The sequence below is a fragment of the Amblyomma mixtum genome, chromosome 5 (assembly GCF_055824585.1).
Source record: "Amblyomma mixtum isolate Tamu chromosome 5, ASM5582458v1, whole genome shotgun sequence".
In the NCBI taxonomy this organism is placed as follows: Eukaryota; Metazoa; Arthropoda; class Arachnida; order Ixodida; family Ixodidae; genus Amblyomma; species Amblyomma mixtum.
The window spans coordinates 14,112,991-14,135,561 of NC_143016.1; the positions used below are offsets into that span (position 1 = coordinate 14,112,991).

Sequence of the window (22,571 nt, forward strand, 5' to 3'; positions counted from 1 at the left end):
ATCTAAGTTGTTCTCCGGAGACTACAGTTTCGGTTTCTGCGTAGAGAGCAATTTTCCCACGACGCGCGAATTTTTGAAACGCCCTTGAAGCGGAGGGTACGGCGCGGACGCTCCGTGCATGGCGTCGGGCGCGCAGACGGCGCGCGCTCGGAAAAACCTTGCTGCGCGCAATTCTACTGCGTTGACTGCAATTATTATCTATGCTACGAGTAGTAGAGTCTCTGGTGACGATGTTGCATTGTCGGATTTTGGTTCAGACGCTGTAACTGCGCAAACCGATCCCGGAACGTTGGCCTGATAGTTTCGCTTTCTTTTTCCTGTCCGCTTGTGCGGGCGCATCTGGTTTGTTGTTCAGACGGTTAGTTCCATTTTCGGCCTAGTTCGTAATTTCCCCACCAGTCGTGCATTTTTGAAGTGCCCTTGGAGCATAGGCTTATTGCGACATAATACGCGGTGAGGATGGCGTCGCGTCGAGGTCGGGCGCTTCGCGCGCTCGGAAGAGTCCTGCTGCACGTGATTCTCCAGCCTCTGCAGCTGATTTTCAAGATCCTCCGAGCAGCAGTGACTCGGACGAAGATGTTGTAACGTCGGATTTCGATTCTGCAGCTACATCGCAGCTATACTTATCGCATACTATATATCGCAATATCACACCTATACTTGTTGTGTTTTATATTTTTTTTTGAATTTTTGACTTAAATTAAATAAGTTTTGATTTGTATTTTTTAAACCACGCTTACCAAGCTTTCGTTTGGCGCATAACATTACACTTCCAATTTTTTTTTGTTGGACTGTAAAAATCATATAAAGGGCACTCTCAAACGAGCCTTTTCAAGAGGCATGAAGAAAAAAAAATTCTAGCTCGAAAACTATTCAAGTTATAATTTTCAAACTTTAATGCCATGTTTTAGAAAGAATTTGAATTGTTTTGTAGTTTCTGGAACTTTTTTAGTACAAGTGTTTGGAAAGTTATTGTCATATAAACACAAAACTTTTCTTCTTTTTTACTTTTTGTTGTGTTTACTGATTTTTTTTCACAGCATTTCAAGCAGAATATGTGTTCAAATAAATTTCATTATAAAGCGCATTCTATCTGAATTATTGTTATGCATTTTATATAATTTTATCTATCACACCTTTTCTAAAAAAAAATTTTGTCTGAGACATGTGAAAAATGGTCGTTTTTCCCGTGGTAAGGAAAGAGTTAAAGCGGAAGCTTTACTACTTGCACTTTCAGCCTTTGCCACAGCGCGGCGGTGCCACCATTGACCTTTAGTTGACCTCTGTGTGACGTCATGTGTGACATCACGCCAAAGAGAAGGGCGACCGACTCGCGCCGTCGCAAGCCGCGGCGGTGCCACCACCGGTGCCTAACTCCTGCGCTCTCCGCTAGGAGCGTAACAGGTGTTGTGACATCACGCCAAAGAGAAGGGCGACCGACTTGCGCCGTCGCAAGCCGCGGCGGTGCCACCACCGATGCCTAACTCCTGCACTCTCCGCTAGGGGCGTAACAGGTGTTGTGATGTCACGCCGAAGAGAAGGGCGACCGACACGCGCCGTCGCAAGCCGCGGCGGTGCCACCACCGGTGCCTAACTCCTGCGCTCTCCGCTAGGAGCGTAACAGGTGTTGTGACGTCACGCCGAAGAGAAGGGCGACCGACTCGCGCCGTCGCAAGCCGCGGCGGTGCCACCACCGGTGCCTAACTCCTGCGCTCTCCGCTAGGAGCGTAACAGGTGTTGTGACGTCACGCCGAAGAGAAGGGCGACCGACTCGCGCCGTCGCAAGCCGCGGCGGTGCCACCACCGGTGCCTAACTCCTGCGCTCTCCGCTAGGAGCGTAACAGGTGTTGTGACGTCACGCCGAAGAGAAGGGCGACCGACTCGCGCCGTCGCAAGCCGCGGCGGTGCCACCACCGGTGCCTAACTCCTGCGCTCTCCGCTAGGAGCGTAACAGGTGTTGTGACGTCACGCCGAAGAGAAGGGCGACCGACTCGCGCCGTCGCAAGCCGCGGCGGTGCCACCACCGGTGCCTAACTCCTGCGCTCTCCGCTAGGAGCGTAACAGGTGTTGTGACGTCACGCCGAAGAGAGGGGCGACCGACTCGCGCCGTCACAAGCCGCGGCGGTGCCACCACCGGCGCCTAACTCCTGCGCTCTCCGCTAGGAGCGCGATTGTGGCGCTACGCTGAAGAGATTAGGCTCGACTCACGTCGCTAGAAAGCAATAGCTGTGCCAACCACCAGCGGCTTAACACTGCTTCGCGATCTCGCGGCCTGACTGGACTGGATTAGAATAGATTAGATTACATTGGATTGGATTGCATTGCATTGGATTGTATAACAGATGCATCGCCACAAGTCTAACCGCAAGCACCACCACCAGCTACACTACCAGCTGAACCATGGTGTAGGTACGGATAATGCTTTCGCAATTACCGGGCTTAACCAAGCTAAGCCACAGCGAATTTTTTCTCTTTCTTTAAGGATGAAGATATCGGGAAGCTAGTGCACTTGAAAAACGAAAGTGCAGTCACAGCTTGTAAGGTACCATGCTACAGACCAGGGGAAGGAGAGACACTGACCACTTGAAAAGCTTGGCTGGCCTGTCCAGGCCCTTTTCCGAGAGCAGTAGTTCGTAGGCCACACCTTCCAAAGCAACCCCTCCGGAGGACTCGGGGGGGCTCCAAGAGGCCACTGCCTGCCGCGCAGTCACCTGGGACACCGTTGGCACCCGCAGGGAGGAGAGCTGCACAAGGGCCTCTGCACAAAACACGCCACCCAGTTGAGGGCTGCCGGCCAAAGGAACCTACCTGTTAGGCACTGCTACCGCTTCCACACAGGTGTTTATATTAGTGTGCGCTAGCACTAGATGCCTTGCTAGTGAAAAGGCCATCCCGTCTGGGGAAGGAGCCTGAATAGCAAGCAGGTGACACACTTGTCACCTAGGTCACATGACCTTATGACATCACAACCTGCCCACCAGATTGTGAGAGAACTGCCCAATATAGCAGGTGGCAGTTAAATCAACGAGTGGTCACAAGAGGTAGCTCGGGGAGAGCAAACTGGATCTCACAAACACCACCGGTGGCTGTGCTTCAAACAGCCATCTGCCATTTTTTAATTTTTTTGGAGTAGAGCACGGATATTCGGCATGTTTACTCGGAAGTCCACATAAATCTCAAAGAGTTCCGACATAATAAACTTTTATAAGCTTCATTTTACCCATAGAAATAGATGGCGCATTGATATTCTCCAAATATTTTTAGCAACCTGCCTTTTAATACACAGAATGTCATGTCCATACTTGCTTAATGCACTCTGAGCACTGGTGAGCACTGTATGCAGACAAATGGAGTACAGAAGTGCTGTATGTTCCTTGTTCCTTGATACTGCTTTTAGCCTTTCCCTTTCAGTGAGGCACAGTGAATCAAGCAGACAATACAACAATCAAACTAATCAATTTTTCTGTGTGAACTTGAGCGACCCTTTACGGACAAAGAGGAGTCATCCGTTTGGAGGCAAGGGTTAGTTTACAATTCTCTTGACCACTGCACCATAGTAACGCTTGCTACCAAAAAGGTGGTCAACAAAGGGGGCACTTAACACTGCTGTTCTCAAGAACACTCTCCTACAGATGCAACTAGTGCCGGCATTATCACTATGAATGGGCTACTTCACCATATTTGAAAGGCAAGTGCCTGGAAAAAATGCTGCCAAGTTCAACCAAAGTGCCACGTCACGTGGAGATACCTGTGTGACGATATTTTAATGCCATAGCATTTAGGTTGTAGTCTTGTAAAAATGTTCTAGTGCCTTCCATTTGATTATCATATGGAGTTATACTAACCTGACCCACTTTACACCTTAATCCACCCATTAAAACCATCAAATCCCACTGAATGCTTGATAATCCACCTCAACCCACCCACTAACACACATTAATCCACCTATTAATCCCCTCTAATCCACCTTATAATTTTCTGGGACGGGCCTACTTCCAAAATTTGGGGGCGAGCCAACTCCCAAATGCTATGGCATTTTCTTTAAGAATGCGGTTAAGATAGCCCCAAGATCTTATTCCTTCCAGCTTCTTTTTCACAACCAACGATTTTACGAATGAAAGCTGGAACAGCGCAGCAATCTTGAGCGTGCCAGTCATGCAAGAATTTGGCAGCAGTGAAACAAGCACAGCTCACCTTGTTGTTCTGCTCCATGGCTAGGTCGGCCAGAACCAGAGGGTCCGGGTGAACTGTGGCCTGGTAAGGTAAATTGCCTAAAGTTACGAGCTGTGACGAGAAAAAACGCCGCAGGTATAAAGCCACTGTTGAATTAAGGGGAGGCGCGGCTTTCAAATTGCAAAAATCGACAAAAAGGAAATTAAATTTCAGAAAACACCAAATTTCACATCTACAGGGTATTTTTAATCATATCCCAAAAGATTTTCCCCGAAACCAGCCCAGAAGTGACTTTAAAAAATGTTTTCTTTTGAGACTGCGGGTAGAAAAGAACTGGCTGAGATCTCCGCGAAAATGTCAGTTTTCTCATGCGTTTTTTGGCCTGAATGCCCTGCTTGCAGAAAGCATAGCATGACAAAGGCTTCATGAATTTTCATGAGGTCTGTTGCATTGTGTTCCTTGATAAATTTTTTACGCAGCGACGTTCCTATATTTCTAAATTATTTTGTTATTTTTTCACTGTCACTAACTTTACATGACTTATAAGTTCATTATGCAAGCATGGACATAACATAATGTTCCATGTAGAAAAGACTGCGTGATAAAAGTATTCCATGAATGTCACCACATTAACCATTCATTTGGCTAAAATTTAAGAGCGAATCTAGACCCCTACTGCATTTTGTTGTCACGCCAAGCTTTTTGCAAGTTTGGTATAGCAATGAAGCACACAAAAATTTGTAATGTAAAAGCTACTTAAGATATATGAGTGAAAATTTGTATTTATTCATTTAGTACACTTCCCAATAAGCAAGCAAAATTGCATTGCTCTACACCAAAAATAAATTTACCTCTGAAAGCCACGTCCCCTCTTAAGGGGAGACCCTGCTGTTTAAAAAAAATTATGAATGAAGTCACAATTATGTAATCTTCAGGGAACATGTATTTTTGTGTGCCAATTCTAAATATGTCATGTAATTTCATCTCGAACAAGTCCTTGTGTACTTATGCAATATGTTAAAAGTCTTTTGGAGAGAGCATTAAAAATTTCGCTGCAGGAAACTTGTTGAAATGCATACCATTCATTGTCTTGGCATCAAGGAGTGCAATAAGGGCAAAATTATCCTGCCTATCATAAAACTTGAGTTGTAGGATTTTTAAGTTGAGACTCCACAAAGAAGCATACCAACTTTTCGTCCCGTTTCCGGAGTGGTGACATCAACAGCCCATACCTCAAATTCTGATAGGCAGGATGATAATTTTATCCTCAATGCACTCCTTGATGCCAAGACAAATCAATGGCATGTATTTCAGCAAATTCCCTGCAGCGAAATTTCTTAAATGCTCTCTCTAAAAGACTTGCATAACATATTGCATAAGTAACAAGGACTTGCTTTAGATTAAATTAATTGACGTATTTAAAATCTGCACACAAAATGTTCCCTAAAGATTGCATAATTGTGACTGCATTAATAAAAAAGTTCAGAGACCAGGGTCCCCCCACCTTAAAAGGCAAGCAAGGCTCAACCCAGCAATTAGACACACCAAGAATAATTCTGCTTCCTTTTTCATGAACTTCAGAGCATGGTGGTCAAGACACGACAATGCAAAGCACCATTCTCAGTGTGCATTAGGGTTTCGGGGTGTTTTAACATGCACAAATATCGCATAGTGTGCGAGTGCTTTTGAATTTCACCTCCATCTAAATGCGGCCGTCACAGCCAGGAAGCAAGATGAACTGCTTACTTGATCTGGGTGATTCTGAGTGCGTGCCAGAAGCAGACTGAGGAGAGCGAGATTCTAGCTTTTTGCGTAGCTTGTAGAACTGCTTCTGTGATCGTTCATCCTTGTGAGGCTGACCTCCACTAGGATTGGCATGGCCTGTATCAAACAGGTAAACACATTCAACCCAGTCCTAGTGGACTTGCATTCGTTGCTGATGTAAAAAGTGTGCAAAACTCTTTTAAGTCTAATAAATATTACATATTGTTCCTTCTGGTTTGTTTCTCTGGAAAGTGCAAGACACAATATAGCAAATAACGCACGAAATAACCAATTAACCCTGCTGTAAGACTGATGTGCATCATTCCAAGAGAGCAGACAAGGCAGCAACAATGAGCTCAAATCAAGCACCAGCAAAAGTGACGAAAGCCATAAGGTGGGGAAGGTTAGTCATGACAGCCGTCACCTTATACGGTTCTATGCATCCCGAAGTTGAGCTTTCCTGTTAGTGTTCACCTCTAACCAGTGCCCTATGCCACGGGCTGATGACACGGACATTCAGCATGTCAGCGTGCCAACTGAATTTCTCACAGCATTCACCTCCACCTGCACAGATGGGAACAGTACAACTGACCTTGAGGAGAGTGTGGGCTGAGTGGAGACTGCATGGCTGCCGCGGAGTGGAACTGGCCCACAAATGGAGGTGCAGCCGAAGGGGAGGCCTGTGTGGCTGGGCCAGCAGCAGCTGTGGCAGGGTACGGGAAATAGGCAGGCTGGGCCGCAGCGGGTGCTGCTGCCGTCTAGAGTGGAGAACAACACGCACACACGCACCTTATCAGTGAGCAAGCATGGCAACAAGTTAGCAGTATCCGCTGCTCTCCAACAAATGCCTTTCCATGCAGAAGGTCACACGTGGGATGAACACGCCACAATACACAAATTACTGCAAAGCTAGACACACAGGAGAGCTAGTAACTCGGGGCCTTGGCTGCATAAGCTGCACAGTATTCAATGCAGCATGTATCAACACTTGCACGTCTTCACCAACGAATAACTGGAAGCCAACTCAAGGCTTGTGTACCATCTTGGTCATCAAGAGAATACAGGAGCTAAAGCCAAGCAGCTTTCACTTTTCTGCAATCACTTGGCGGTGAAAGTAAGCATGCTCTCCTGTGTGTCTTCCTCCACAGAAAGGACGAAGAAAAGCACAAAGTGTGGGCACCAAGCCTCAAATCTTGTGCTGCCCGAAGGCACAGTCAACTGTTAAGAAACAAACAAGAATGAACAGGTCTATCCCGTTCCAAACCATTGCTACACCACAAATGAACACAACGAACACCTTCACAACTTGGGAAACCCACACAACACAGTAACCAGCAGCAGGTAAAAAGGACACGACCCCTGCCTGGTTGGCTACACCTGAGATTCCACAAGGGAAAGTGTGCTAATGCGAGTGCCATGAGCAACTGCTGAAGGTCTTCCGAAGTGCACATGCAAAAGGCCAGGAAAGATTTCATGTAGTATGGAGGATATTAACAGACATAAAAATGAACTTGTCTCACGTTCAAAAGAAGTTATCACCTTAATGTACAGGGTGCACTGGATATGTTAAGCAGTAAAACTATTGCATTACATTTTGAGGCTGCCTAGCTCTAGTTCTCCAAACTGATTACACTGTGTGCATTGACAGACTTTAATGCAACTGAAGTAAAATCACACAAACGCTCAACTTCACAGCCTAAGCACTTTCACAGGAAATGTAGCTGTTAAAGCAATGCAAATTCAGAGTTCACTACAGATTACATTCCTAGTCGACAAACACAGACAAAAACCTTTAGTGTTTAGCTGAAAACATGCAATACAAAATCAGACACTGGCTAGTGGACCACAGCACAGACAAAAGTTCAAAATGTAAACAGCACAGGCAGTTACCGCATGTAGGAAGAATGAAGACAACCGCATTTTCCTAGCGTCTGTGCTGCTGGCACAGTATAACATGCCATGCGAGAGAATCAACACCAGCACTCTTCAGAGCATTAAAGTGAGCAGAGCAGAGTGAATCAGAAAAATGAAGCACAAATAAAGTGTCAATAAACGTAAGGACATGACCAGAGCTGTAAGGTTTCCACCAAAGAACAGCTATTTAATAAAGCTATTTTTCTTCAGCACCAACATCATTTAAATATTTTGCAGCCAGTTACAAATGAAAAAAAAATGCAATAAAAGGAAGTCTAATTATGAAAACGGCATGTTGTCAACAATAATTTATTTTGCCATCCACACAAATCTGAGATGGCAAGGTCTCTAAAAACCCTGCTAGAACATTAAAATATTGTGGCTACCAATGTACCAAATACTTTACAAGCACAGTGACGTGAACAAGAGAGAATGTGCGCACATTTCAATGAAAGAGCTCATGCAAAGAATAAAGAACAATACAGACACAAGAATAAGGCTGCATATGTGAAACCTGTTTGTATCCAGGGGCAACCCTACAGCTCTCAGTGACACACCAAAACGAAACACATCACAGCCAGTGAAAAAAAAAATCTAGAAATTTGCCTAACTGTCTGGAGGACCGAGTACGATGTGGAGACGTAGACGGAGTAGAGTTGATAATCCACCGCTGCCACTAGAAGATACTGCGAAAAGACAATACGCTTGACCGCCGCACTGCAACGCCACTCCGCGCAGTTGGTTTCGAAATTGGCGCCTGGGCGCACGCGCCGGCCGGGGGCGGTGGGGAAGCGGCGAGGGCACCGAGCAAGCGCGGAAATTCGCGTTCCGGCACCGCGGAAGCTGCCACACGACGGGGATGGATGCTCACACGTTGGCGAGATCGCGGCCGTAAGCCGCCGACGACGCTGCTACGTGGATTCGCGGGGGCGCTGGCGCTGTCGACGCCGCGCGTCAGCTCACCTACCGCGGCCGGCCTCTCCACGTCAGCGACACGTCGCGATCGGTCACGCGGCGCAGCTTGCGGACAGCTGTGCGCCCGTAGCCGCGCGAAACGGGACCTGCCTTCTTTCGCGCCGCCTACGCGAGCGCCTCAGTTGACACAGCCTGCTGCGGGGCAGGCGCACCGATCGACCTCGCTTCTGCCGTTCGAACACACCGCGCCTGAAAACAGGCCCGAACGGTCCCGCACGCAGTCTGCATCCACGTGCCGCGCAGCCGACGAAGAACGCGCGAAGCCGCGACAAAAAAAAAAAAAAGTTGAGACTTCTTACGGCGTCCCTTTCCACAAGACGTCTTCCCAAAAGCGAAACCGTTAGGAGAGTACGAGAGCGGCAATTAGCGGATCTCGAAAGCTTCGAACGCAACGCCGAGAGCGGCACGCCCCCGCGCTGACGTCAAGCCTCGCGTGCTTATCGGAGCCCTTTGTACCAGCGAGCACGGACAGCCTTCGGTGGACGAAGTCTTTCCGAATATTACAAATGTTCACACGCGTGGCGCATAACAAGCTTTTTACCACGCGAAACCTGTCCTCGGGGAGGCGGTGCAGACTACTAAACACCGCGCGCCGTGAGCAAGAACATATGCTCACTTACAACTGCCCGATTTTTTTTTTAAAGCGAATGCCTTTAATGCCTCATACTGTCGTTAGCAGACGCGTCGGCAGATTCGTCCGCCTTTCGGCGTCACTGCTTAAAAGGCTCAAGGTTCCAGCATGAATAAAGGCGCGTCTAGTGAATGCATGGGCTTCATAAATAAAATAAAAGGAATAAAGTCAAGAAAAGAAAAATAAAATAACAAAATAAACAAAAATAACAAAATAAAATAAGATGTGAAAATAAAAGTAAAAACAATAAAATTAAGAAAAGGAGCAAAAAATAAACAAAATATGACAAATAAAAAGTAAATAAAAACTAACAGTGGCCAAGAAACGCTTTCACCTTGCAGCACTTTAGAGAGCCAAAGTGCCCCCTGAATTTTTCTGAGTATATACATGGTCTGTTCTGAAAGTAGTAGGTCTCATTTTTTTAAACAAAATTTATTCAAGAGAATAGTACAAACGATTACAATTTTTCAAGGTAGCACCCTTCCGCACCTACTCACTGCTGCTAATGAGTTTTACAATTTTCGTACGCCTCCAGGAACGCCTGGACCGGAATGCTGTTTAGCTCCCTCGTCACGGCCTGTTGAACCACCTCTACCGATCCGTGATGTTTCCCCTCGAGCATAGATTTTATTCTCGAGAATAGAAAAAAGTCTGGCAGGGCCAAGTCGAGGCTGTAGGGGGGCTGAGACAGCGTTGCCGCCTTGTGCGGGACAAAAAATCGGGGTCCTCATTCAGATGACGAAGAAGATCCTACCGGTTGGCCTTTTCCTCCTCTGACAACACTCCCGGCACCAACTTCGCGCACGCTTTCCTCATGGGTAAGTTTTCTGTCACAATCCCAAAAACTTGGGTTTGAGGAATGCTCAAGTCATCAGCAATCATTCTGATAGATCACTGTTAAGTAAATGTTTCCCTCGCTACACATTTTCGTTGGTCTTGCTGGTCGAAGGGCGTCTGAAGCGGTCGTCTTCCTCCACTCTTTCCTTACCTTCTCGGAAAAGCTTGTGCCTATCAAAAACACCTGATCTACCCATGGAAGCGTCACCGTAGGCCTCCTTAATCATGTTGTGAGTCTCTTTGCCCGTTTTACCAAGATTTACTCAAAATTTGATCGCATATCGCTGATGCAGTAAACGCTCGACGATTCTGCGTGACGAGACGTTTCGACAGGGGTTCACAGTACAAGCGACCTGCTCTCTTCAACGGCCGAGAGCCGACTGCCGATTTTCCACAGCATTCCCAATATCCCCCTTCAACGATCCTGCACGCGCAGATCACCTCTCGTCCGCCCGTTCGCCCAGGAAAAAACCAGTCCTACTACTTTCAGAACAGACCATGTACATGCGCTTGGCGTGGGTGACTGCCAGCACTTTCAAAGGAAATGCATACGGCCTGCAAATTAGCTGGAAACTTACTAAATTTACTGGAAACTTACTGGGCACATGTGCATAGGTGTTAGCGCTACCTTTGGTTTGATGGTAGAAATTGACACTAACTTGCCTTTGCCAGAGTAAGCTGCACTGATTCACACTAGCATATTCCACTTCAGCCGAAATAATAGTTGAACAATGCTGTTTCTGGTGAGCTGGCAACCAAATGCTACCACTCTGCAAATGCTGTCAGCATTGCTGAGAAGCAGACTAATGAACTTCAAAGTGGCCCCCCAAGTAAAACCTGTCAACCAAAGTTTAATTAAATATCAGCCTCAAACTAATTGGAAGGAAGGAAGGAAGGAAGTGTCAATGTGGAAGTTGTAAATCTTTTTGAAAAGCAGCACGCTGACATTTAAAGCAAGGTACCACTTAATTTACGGCGATATTTTTATTGGCCTAAAAAGAACGCCCGCGGAAAAAAAAAAAATGACAATGTGACAGAGGCACCAATTCAGCGCCTTAAGATGCGCTAAGAGAATAAAGCGCATCACCACCTGGGTGTTGTCCATGATGCGGCATTGCATTTGCAGTGGCCGCAAGATATTTTCTAGTAACTGCTAACCTGTTGGCAGGCTCTCTTTTGATGCCAGCCAAAAAAAATCTACAAATACTACCTTATTGTAATACATTTCAGTCTACTGTTTTCAAAATGATATTCAAATTCCGAACTGACACTTTTCCCAAAGCCAATATTTAAAAAATGTTTACTAATTAACTCAATTTACAAAATGAAAAAAATACTGCAGACTTGTCTACAAGACTCGACAGCACTCAGTAGGTTTGTCCCCTAGAACACTTAGTCTTTTCAAAAATATGTTTACGTTTAGCCGGGACACCTGGCATGTACAAACCAAAAGCATATCAATAAAGTGTGCCAAACTGCACCAAACGAGTGACGAAAGGGTGTTGTTACTACTGACCACTGAACTAGGTTTCGCATGTGATATGCTTTTACATTAAACCATGAAACCACCGAAACCCCAAATTATGATATTATTACATATGTACAGCCTTTGTCAAAAGTTACCAGGCCTGCATGGTTTGCTTCTAAGAAGCTCGTACAGCTTCCCTACAGCTTCCCTGAAGCTGAATTGGTCGTTACAGGTAAGGACTGGGGGTCTTCTTATCTTCCAACACCTTTTGATCTTTGGGAAAGCCACAAGGGCTCCACTATACAAGCTAGAAGCAAACCATGCAGCCTGGTTACTTTTGACAAAGACAGTACATGACTAGTACTTAAAAACCAACTGCATGAATAACTTCTGAAAAATCTTGTTTGCAGTCCTTCATGCCCAAACCATGACCACAAACTATACGTCAGCTATTTAGCATAGTTCCTGAAAGTGAAAACCTGCAAACATGTCACAAAATTTTATGCCTGAACCTCTACTATGCAACTATTGACAGTAGTCTTTCTTGCTGCATGTCTGCCTAGAAGCAGCACATGCTATGCTCATTTGAATCCTGTTTCGGGAATGTCAAAAAGTCAATATTTAGTACTGAACTGCTAGTAATGCACTTATGCAGCTGATCACACGTCACAATATATTATGCCTTATTTCCTGGTCTTTCAGTTAACCTTGCCACTAACTTTTAAAAATAGGCTTTCCGAGGTATAAATACGGCTTTTGTAGCGCAGTAATACCAGAGTTTGTAGATGCCAGAAAAAAGGTGAAACATATTATGTAGTAAGCATAACTTTTTTTAATTTGAATTAAAATGTGTTATTTTGAGTGGGCATTTTGTTACAGGCAGGTAGCTAAAAAATATCTATAAATCACTTGAAATATTTAACTAAACCACCTAGGATGAAAATACATTGCTAAAAAAAAAAGTAGAATGTACAAAATGGGTTGGCAGGCAATTCAGGAAAGCAACTAATTTAATGCACGATGCAAAAGAATAGAATAACCACACAACTCTATTCATCCTGAATAAATTGATACCAAGCTCATTTCAATCCCCTACAGTGAACCAGAGAAAAAACCAATTAGGCTGAGACTATTTGTAAAACCGCTAAACGAGGCAGAGACTTGAAGTCTGTGTGCATCATCGAGTCACAAGAAATCGAGTTACTGGGAAACAGCTGCAGCACTGGCTGCACTACTGTGATGTCATATTGAAAGGTGACAAATGAAAGGGTGTGACACAAGCTTTCAAACGGCAGTAAGTTGTCAACAAGCAATTTTGGAATTGCAATTGCATGAAGTGGAACGTCCTTCCGAAGCTCGCAGTGCATGTTTTGTGGAGATATAGTATGAATTACATTTAGTACAAAAGACATTCCAAAAATTTCAAGATTTTGTGCGATCTCAAGACCCGCATCCTCCATTATGAACAGACTGGACTGCAATCCTTTCCCAAAAGTTAACAAACCACCCTCTAAAAGGCGATAAATTACAGTCCGACAACACTTGTCTGCAAACATGGCAAAGAGATGCTTTGTACTCTGAGTGAAAATACAAGCCAAAAAGAAAAAAAAGAAGACATGAACAACCTCATATGTGCTTCACTGGATTTACAAAGATTAACTTTATGATGAAATCTTCCTGTCAGCCGCTGCTTTAAGCATTAGTTTGAAATACCTATGGCACACTGACACCAAGCTAGCAAGCAAATCTGAATGACTCTAGGCAGTTCATAAACAAATCTATGTAGCAGGAGACGAGCAACATGCTTTAACTGTTCCCTTTGATCAAGAAACAGAATTTTGTAACCAAAACTGATGCCTGGAGCGGCAAGTGAGCTATTCAAAATGGCTGAATTTTTGTGTCAGGCAGCCATTAGAGAACCTTTACTAATTTATGCAACAAATGTACAATACAAGTAAATCTGGGATACTAATTAGCAGCTTTTGCATGTGAACAAACTGACACTACCATAGCAATTGAATGCACACTACTGAGCAGATATGAAGTTGTGAAAGAAAGTATTAAAAACAAGATGGAGTGACCACATATCACTAGTTCCTCAATGTTAACACCGGCCACGAAAAAATTACAACAATGCCTCCCATGCACCCAACAGAAGCATGGATGTCGTTGTTGCCTTCCTATAGATTAGATCTTTTATGAGGTTTTGTTGATGTTCAGGCGTCATGGGCGTCCGGAGGGGGGGGGCAAGGGGGGGCGGTTGCACCCCCCTGGAAAATCACTCACTCGAACCGTGAGTGATGGCCGCACACCAGGGGCGGTGGTGCGCTCAGTCAAAAGGGTAAAAGCAGCCCCGCATGGTCACATCTGCGAAATGCCGCGTCCGGGCGTGCGTCGTTCCGCCGTTTTCAAACCACGCCATCGTTAGCTCTACTGAAGGGCGACCTGTTCCAGACATACAGCGGCACCGGCGAGCATGTGTTTCGAGCCGCCTTGAGATGGGTGTCTGTTTCTTTGATCTCTAGAGAGATAGCGACACGGAGGCAGACAGTGCACGGGGCATCTTGTTTTCGCCTATGTCGTTACGCCGGTCACCGATGAATTCTTAAGGAGGGAAGGACAAATCAGCCGTGTCCACCCCCGCTTTGTCGGGCTGCTCAGGGGCAAGCGGGCGATGAGTTGGCGCCGCCGCCGCTCGCTGTCTCCTCCGATCCACGTGTAGCGCAGTTCGGTAGAAGCGCCGCTTTCAGAATCTCCGGCAAAGGGGATTAGCTGCTTTTGTTCACGGCGACGCAGTCTCCCGAGGCGCCCCCACACCAGCGTTCTTTGCGTCTTCTGTGAAAACCAGCGCCTTTGGTCAACGCAGCCCGATGGCGCCTGCCTGGCTCGCCTGTCACCTCTGGCTGGGCCTCAAATCACAACAGCGCCCATGTACTGTGCGTGTCAGTGCATGGTAAAGAGACCCAGGAGGTCGACATTACCCGGAACTCTGTACTACTCCATCCCTCATAGCCTGAGTCGTTTTGGGGCTCTGAACCCCATAAAAACACAAAAACAAATTTTCCGACCGGAGTGGCGAGTGTCCCTTCCCCTCGGAAGTTGCGCGGCGTTCCTTTCACCCCCAAAGTGCGCATTCGGGGATACTGCGGCAAGTAAGCCCTCGCACGTGTGCGCGCCTCTGTGTTTGTGCTTGGGTGTTTTTAGTGGCCGGTTGTCAGCGAAGCTGAGAACAACCAAGACAGCGGACGAGAAAACGACGAGCGGCGAGCAGTGTGTGTGGGGTTGCTCGACTGTGCGGATGCGCAAGCAAGATGGAGCGAGGTGTATGAAGCTGCGAGCGTGCATTTATCTTGTAAATAAGTTTTCGTTGTATATATAGTCATCTTTTGTTTTCAACGTACGCGTTCAACAGTTTTTCCAATCAATGTGTATGATGAGTGTGCACCGAGAGCGTGTAATGAAGCACAGAAGTGAATTTATCACACGTGTAATTACGCAATTCGCCCAGAAAAATCCGAGGCGCCTACAGTTGCTGTTCAAGGAAGACTGACTGAGTGACTGTAGTTGCGTGTTTGCGAACATATTGTGCTGTGTGCTGGTCATCAATCCGGGTGAGTCGAGAACCCGTATGCAGGAAGACTGAGCACTCTTCTCCACGAAGTGATATAGCATCTTTTTGCATTTTTTATTAATTTTAGTTGTTTCTTCGTTGATAAACTCCAATGTACCTCTCCTAGCCGCGCTTTAATTTGCTGTTTGTAATTTTTCTTTCATGTGTGCATTTTGTTTAATTTTTATTTATATATAAATAAATAAATTTACTCCGCAAATAGCGCCTTTTTGCTACGAACATACCCCCCCCCCCCCCCGGGGCACCAACGGGGCCCCCCCCTGCAAAAAATTCTGCGGACGCCCTTGTCAGGCGTGCAGCCACCTTAGGCTAGTCAGCTGTGAATGAAGAGGGCCCCATGATCCCTACTTGTAGCCCTCAGGTGAAAGCAGCAACACCCCTTTGCTCTTTATATGCAAGCTGTTTAAACAGTGTTAACTGGTTTCCATGGCGGGCTCAATACTATCGTCGTCTGTACAGCCGTAATCACTGTGCACTGTGCCATTACCTGCATTTGTGGTCCTTTTGACTTGGTTGGTGTTTCTTGACAATTTTTAAGAAAAGCTACAAACTCACAGGCCCTGTTCCTTTCGGATGCCTTTCAGAAACGCTTTCTACATCTGCACTTCAAGAGCCCTTTTAGACGTCTGAGATCAACATTTTCAAGATTTACAAATAAAAAATCCCCACTGTAGGCAGGTACAAGACTATATCTAGAACCAAATAAAACTTCCTTAATGGCCAAAATCCATTTAACGCCCATAATGACTTGAGAATGTCCATCTTGCTATTCCCACATATGCAGTGCCACTTACGGTGAAATCGAGGCCAAGCAGCACTGCTGTGACCAAGCCACTTATAGCAGATGAAAACCAGAGGCTTAGAGTACAGTTCAAGGTATGGTATAATTCATCAAGAAGGAGATGTTTTATGGTTTACGGGGGTTTAATGTTCCAAAGCGACTAAGGCAAAGAGGGACATCATAATGAAGGGCTCCGGAAATTCGACCACCTGGGGTTCTTTTAACGTGCACTGACATCGCACAGTACATGGGCCTCTAGAATTTCACCTACATCGAAATTCGACCACCACGGCCGGGATCCAACCCACGTCTTTCGGGTCAGCAGCCGAGCACCATAACCCCTGCGCCACCATGGTGGCCATCAAGCAGGAGACTCAGCTCAGTTAACGTTTCACAGCTCTCAATATAACGCCTTATGTCAAGGCAACATTACCACTCTAATATTAACTAGGCCGTTTCTCGCACTGCTAACATTATATCCTTTGGACTGCATTACCACAGCACAGCTCTCCGTGCAGCTCACTAATGGGCAAAATAAAACATGCTGTAAGGGCCCAGCCAATCTGCTCTGTTCTGCTATGCTATGCCAATTAAGAACAGTGCTGAGATGTTGATTTTCTTGCTCTTCCTTCCCTCTTGTTAGCATTCTTGTTGGCACGCCACCAGAAAAGAAAGGCACTTGGCGGGTTGAAACCCAACTATGTGCACCGTGCTGTGATCCGCAGCAGTACAGTGCTAGCAGAGGATTGTTCAGACCCAGCATAGAGGTACTCACGTAGGCAGCTGGCTGAGGCATGGCCACATGTGGGGGCTGTGGCGAGAGGATGATGTGGCGGAGGGTGCCATTCTCGTCCACTATCTGCTGCATCACGTGACCTGGAGGCACCTGGACGGGCACTGCCATGGGGGGCGTGCTGCTGTTGGACACCAGCTGCACAGTGGCAGGCCCTGCACACAGAGGAGGACACTTAGAAGCAGGCTCACAGGAAGAGCAGGTGCAAGATGTTTGCACCTCCCAAGGAGAGCAACAGCTTTCTACTGTACCGTCCTATGCTCACGACCGCAGTAACGACTATAGTTCTGGGCATCTGCAGTTCCCATAAGCTATGAAAGAAAACATAGCCAAGAGCTACATTTTTTTTTCCCTTGGAGTGCACTCTTCCCCCAACAGATCACAGGCTGTCTATTGGCCACATTACATGTTTTGCTAAACTGTTCTCACTAGAAGACCATTAGCTCCAGTTTGTTCCCCCGTCTATGCTACTCTGTGCTGTGCTGTTTTCAATCCAGTTTCAAGTCCTTTCATTAGCCTTCATGTCTTGACCACAAAGGAGAGTGCTTGTGGGACACAACAGTTATCTTTTGTTTCAGGAATACTAGCACGCTGCTATTTACTATCTGAATGTGCATGCCAAATGAACTGCCAACTACCAAATGAATTTCACCCTCCTGAGCACTGGACCCATCGGCACTGCTTTGATTTACGTAGGGGTTGGACTGTTTGGTTTAAATTGAAAAGAAAACCGATAACTGACCGCCGAATTCAATTTTCGAAATTCGTTAATAAAAAAAAAAAGGTCAGTATCGTTCACATGGTTGTCATATCTAGCCGGTTATTGAGCAGGAGTTGCACTCAAAGGAGAAAACTAAGCACAGAAGCCAGGGGCATGGTGAGACAGTGGTACCATTGGATTAATAGAGCAATTATACATTTTGAGGCACTGCTCCGCTAGCTTACATGCCTCTCCACACTGGGAAGCTGCATCTCCTAGCCATCTGCTTGCAAGACACTGCTTGTCAATGGTCATCAGCTATTTAGGGTCGCTGCTTCGTTAAGCAGGCTTTTCTACTACATATAAGGGTTCTTGAAAAGAAATCATGCATAAGAGTCACGAGAAAGTTTCATATTCTGGCTACCACCACAGTTCATTTGCAGTTCAGTCACTGCTTTTAGTACGCATACCACATTATCCCATGCACAAGCTCAGATATTCCAGTGCCACAACCCAAAGATGATATTGCCACACTGCTGACACTCTGCTGGCGCCACCTGGTGGCCGAACCTTGTCTCCCAACGCATGGCCGAGCGTCTTCTTTGTCTTGCATGAGCTCGGCGGTTCGGCGAGCCATGTCCTAGAAAATGGCTGCGCTTCCCGCTTCCTGCTGCGTTTGTCGGTGACATTTGGTACCCTGCACCTCCACCAAATGTCACCGACAAACGCAGCAGGAAGCAGGAAGCACAGCCGTTTTCTAGGACAAGGCTCGCCAAACCGCCAAGCTCATTCAAGAAAAAGACGACGCTCGGCCACGCGCTGGGAGACAAGGTTCGGCCACCAGGTGGCGCCGGCAGAGTGTCAGCAGTGTGGCAATATGACAATCCAGGTTTAGAAGTAAACTTCCCCTCTGAGGGCCCAGCTCTTTTTTTCATAATGGAAACAGCACTTGCTTCTACAAGCTCAGCTAAGTATGACTATTTTATGCAGTAATTACCAGCAAATTGACTGCTCGTGCTGAGAACAAGGACAAGATAAATTCCAAGTCGCTTTTTTATCACTCAGGAATGCCATGTGATAACACACAATGAAAAAAAAATATATAGTTGAAAAAGTCAGCTGAATTTCGAAAAAAAGAAATAGAAACCGAGAAGTCCAACCCCTAGCACTCACCTTGAACAAACTGCATCTGATCCCCCATCTGGAAAAAGATGGTTTCTCCCGGGTTGATGTGCAAGAGTACCACATGCGGGGGTGCGACATATGGTGGGGCGGCAGCACTAACGGCACCCATGGCAGCAGCCCCGTAGCCTTTCTGCACCTGGCCCTTGCAGCGCATGCCACTCTTCTCACCATTCACCACCTGCAAAACACAGAAAGCCGAACACGTCAAATACACAATATCAGCTGCCTTTACAGTCACACTGATAACACGGCCACACATGCAAATTTTCTTACCACAAATACCTCAATGACATGAAACGTGAAGAAGGATGTGCACAAAGGTCATGGCTGGCCATTCTCAAAAATTTTGGGATAATGCTGTACATAAACGAACAGAGTGCACTCCTTTGTTTTAAAGTGCATTCACACCTTCCTTGGTGCAACCTTCCATGCGCATTCGTAAAAGCAGTATTTATGACCAGCTATGTACCAGCAATGGACATGCAACATAGCTCCACTTCCAATAGGAAAAGCGCAAGTGGGTTTAGATAGCCGCAGCATACTCTGCACACTTCTGTCCACATCTGCACATGCGGTAGCCTGCTTCCTTTCCCTACTTATTTCTTCCATTTAGACTGATAAACTTCTTTAATCTGCTTCACTTTAGTCAACAATTATGTGTACAACACACTGTTTTGTTATAAACAAGTCACCATGCAGTGATTAAGAGGAATTGCCACAGTGGCAGCATCGTTGCAGTTACTAGTTACTCTGCTTGTTGCAAGTCCAAGCATGCTATTCACTAGTAAAGTTTGGTTTCCAGTTACAGCCCTGCTGAAACCTCAACGACAGAATGACCTGTAAGATGCATAGAAGGCTAGGGTTTTAACCGTTTAGACCACCCCAAATGTGCATGCATGCAAACCACAATTGCAAGTAGAACAAGGTAACAGGGTAATCAAGGCCCCGATTCTAAATGCGGCGACGAAAGGCAAGTAGATATGCTTTGAATGCCTCACAATGTTGGTTCCTAAGCCTCATTTTTAAATGGCAGCCATCACTGCTACATGCTGACTGAACAAGATTCTGCCGGAGAAAGCAACAATTGCAATAAGTTTGCAAACAAGCGGAAGATAACCCAACTGCGCACCTCCCAATGGCCCTGTGGGCGGGGTTCGCCTCGGTCGCCCAGGGCCTCGGGAGTGAGTGACTGCGGCTGTGGCTGCAGCGTGGCTGGCTGCCTGGGGGGACGAAACGGTGCCTGCTGCTGTTGCTGCTGTCCATTCAGGAGTGCCTCTGGGTTGCCTGGTGGGGCAGCCATCAGGGGCTCAGCTGTGCCTCCTCCACGGGACCCTGCAGCCAAGCACAGACAAAAGGACTGCTTCTGGCTTGGAGAGCAACCACAACAATGCAGAGAGTCAAAGCAGTGTGACAGGAAATGAGTGCATCATCCGACTGCCTCCATCTTGGAGCGTCTGCCACTTGAAAAGCATTGAAATACCAAGCACGTGCTACCAAAAGCCTCGAGGTTATGTGGCACCAATTTAATGAAAACTTAATCTACAATGGATCACTTGATAACTGGCATCAGCATCAACACAGAGGCATTATAAATTCCAATCTAAATTATGTTACATTAGGTAAAACTCAAGCAGCACTGCAAACTACAAGCTCTGTAGTTCTAATCCTTCTCCCAAAAGAAGACTGAACACTGGCTCTGGTTTTTTGTGGTAAAGGTTCAGAGATGCAATCAAACCGCCGACAAATTTCAACTAATGACTGACTATTCGAGATTTCAATCAGATTTTTACTGCACAGCTAGACCATGGTCATTTAATACAGGAAATAGGTGAAACTTTCAAGCATCGTCTTTTTTTTTTTTTTGCATTCAATAGTGTTATGTATAAAATGTCCTGAAATGAGATATTGCACATGACTATTTGTTTACATGAATAGCAAGTGTATATGAAAAAAAAAAAAAAAATACAACCTAGACAACCTACTGGTTCCAGCTCTAACGCTAGATGCAATGAAGAAATCTGACATCTTTCAGATTCATCTCAACATACATGCCCTTGAAATTAAGCACTGCTAATTAACACAATAATGTTAATTCAGAGCACTCAACCAGAGCAAATATGGAACTGAAATCTGCCAAGCAGCTAAGAATAGAGCAGCATGTTAGTTCTGATGTTTAGTACCAAAGTGATGATTGTACTTATGAGAGATATCTACACTCTGTTATGTTAAAAAAAACTCCAAGTGAGAACTTGTGAGAACTATCTGCACTTCTATGATCTCCCAGCGCTTATGAGTTCTATTTTCTTACAGAAGCTACAGAAGTTTGAATGCACTGCTGAGCACAAGAGTGTGACGCAAGAGCCAAGAACCGCTCTCACGCTTTGAACTTTGAAAGAAAACCTGCAACTCACATTCAAACAAGACTTCCCAACTGCAATTTCAAAGTGCAAAGCTGTGACGGTTTATGGGTGTGTAATGTCCCAAAACGACTCAGGCTATGAGGGATGCCGTAGTGAAGGGCTCTGGAAATTTTGACCACCTGGGGTTTTCTAACGTGCACTGACATCGCACAGTACACGAGCCTCTAGAATTAAGCCTCTATGGAAATTCAACCGCCGTGGTTGTGATGGTTTAACAACTTCACACACTAAGATGAACACCACCTCGGTAGTGCACAAAAAAAAAAAAAAAACCCTCAGATCTAGTTGATCTAGTTGATTCAGATATTAGCCACTATGTGGCCAATTCTTGTGCACCATGTAGTTACCACTTTCACCACAAGAAATTACTGATCGATTCCAGAACAATCGCAACCACCAAAAAAAAATTCCATTAAGAAAAACTCAACAAATAAATACTGCTGAAGACTGCAGAAGAGACAGCCAGGAGACCAGTACAAAGCTAACTTTTTATCAAGCAGCACGACAGAACCAGAACCAGAAAATGTTGCAGCTGGTGTTACGGCCAGAAGGCACATTCACTTCAGACTGACTTCACTCACCAGTGCTTGCTATGGCAGGCATCGAGTCACTCTCTGTGTCACAGGCCTGCCAACCTGAAAAAGATTTATGCAGTTCAATACATGTGGACATATAAAAAGCAAGTTCAGAGACCTCTTTATCCTGTCACAGAAGGCATCACTGAGAAGCGTATAAAAATCCAAGTCAAACTTTTCTTTCTGAGCCACAAGCCTTATTCAGAGGTACATGGCTACCTATTCCAATTTACAGGCTACATACTGCCTGCTGAGAACACTTATCTCAAGTTAGTTAGCAATAACGATGCACTGAAAGCCTGCACCCCTAAATATTAAAATGCATGCTGCCTAAAGCGGCCTTTTTTTTTGCCCCAGCACAAAACTAAAACACCTAAAGAAGTAGCCTTTGCTTGGATAAAAGATATGCGAACTGCCTAGTGCATAGGGTTCAAACACCACATACAACCTGCTAAACCTAACAGAACTGAAGCTTCAAAACATCCAGAGGACATCTTAGACCATCCACAGGACCAAAACAGTTACAATACTACAGGGAAGCCATCCATGGAGCAAAGTAGATGGAAAAACTCACTACCATCAGAAGCACTTGTGCTCCTTAAGCAAGACAATTAGGACTGCAGTCCAGAAAACAAGTAACTGTCACAAGCTAGCTTTATCATGCTACCATACTGTTAGAGCTCGAGGTCAGCCCTGAAGTCAAAATATCCCAACCCTTAGTGCT

General features: G+C 45.8%; 1 protein-coding gene across 9 annotated transcripts in view; it reads right to left on the reverse strand.

Annotated features, from left to right (window-relative positions):
• Window positions 1–22,571, reverse strand: part of mtgo (miles to go) — a 56,160-nt gene that overhangs the window by 27,985 nt on the left and 5,604 nt on the right. For 4 of the 9 annotated variants that reach the window (XM_089543377.1, XM_089543374.1, XM_089543378.1 and 1 more), the window contains exons 2-9: window positions 21,854–21,907; window positions 19,982–20,184; window positions 18,841–19,030; window positions 16,950–17,122; window positions 6,530–6,695; window positions 5,920–6,054; window positions 4,195–4,284; window positions 2,581–2,758 (exon numbers count right to left, since the gene is read on the reverse strand). In XM_089543377.1, the coding sequence (XP_089399503.1) occupies window positions 2,581–2,758; window positions 4,195–4,284; window positions 5,920–6,054; window positions 6,530–6,695; window positions 16,950–17,122; window positions 18,841–19,030; window positions 19,982–20,184; window positions 21,854–21,875 (1,157 nt within the window). In that variant the 5' untranslated portion in view covers window positions 21,876–21,907. Of the gene's footprint in view, window positions 1–2,580; window positions 2,759–4,194; window positions 4,285–5,919; window positions 6,055–6,529; window positions 6,696–8,462; window positions 8,538–16,949; window positions 17,123–18,840; window positions 19,031–19,981; window positions 20,220–21,853; window positions 21,908–22,571 lie in introns of all 9 variants that reach the window. The other 5 variants (XM_089543380.1, XM_089543381.1, XM_089543383.1 and 2 more) reach the window with 4 other exon arrangements.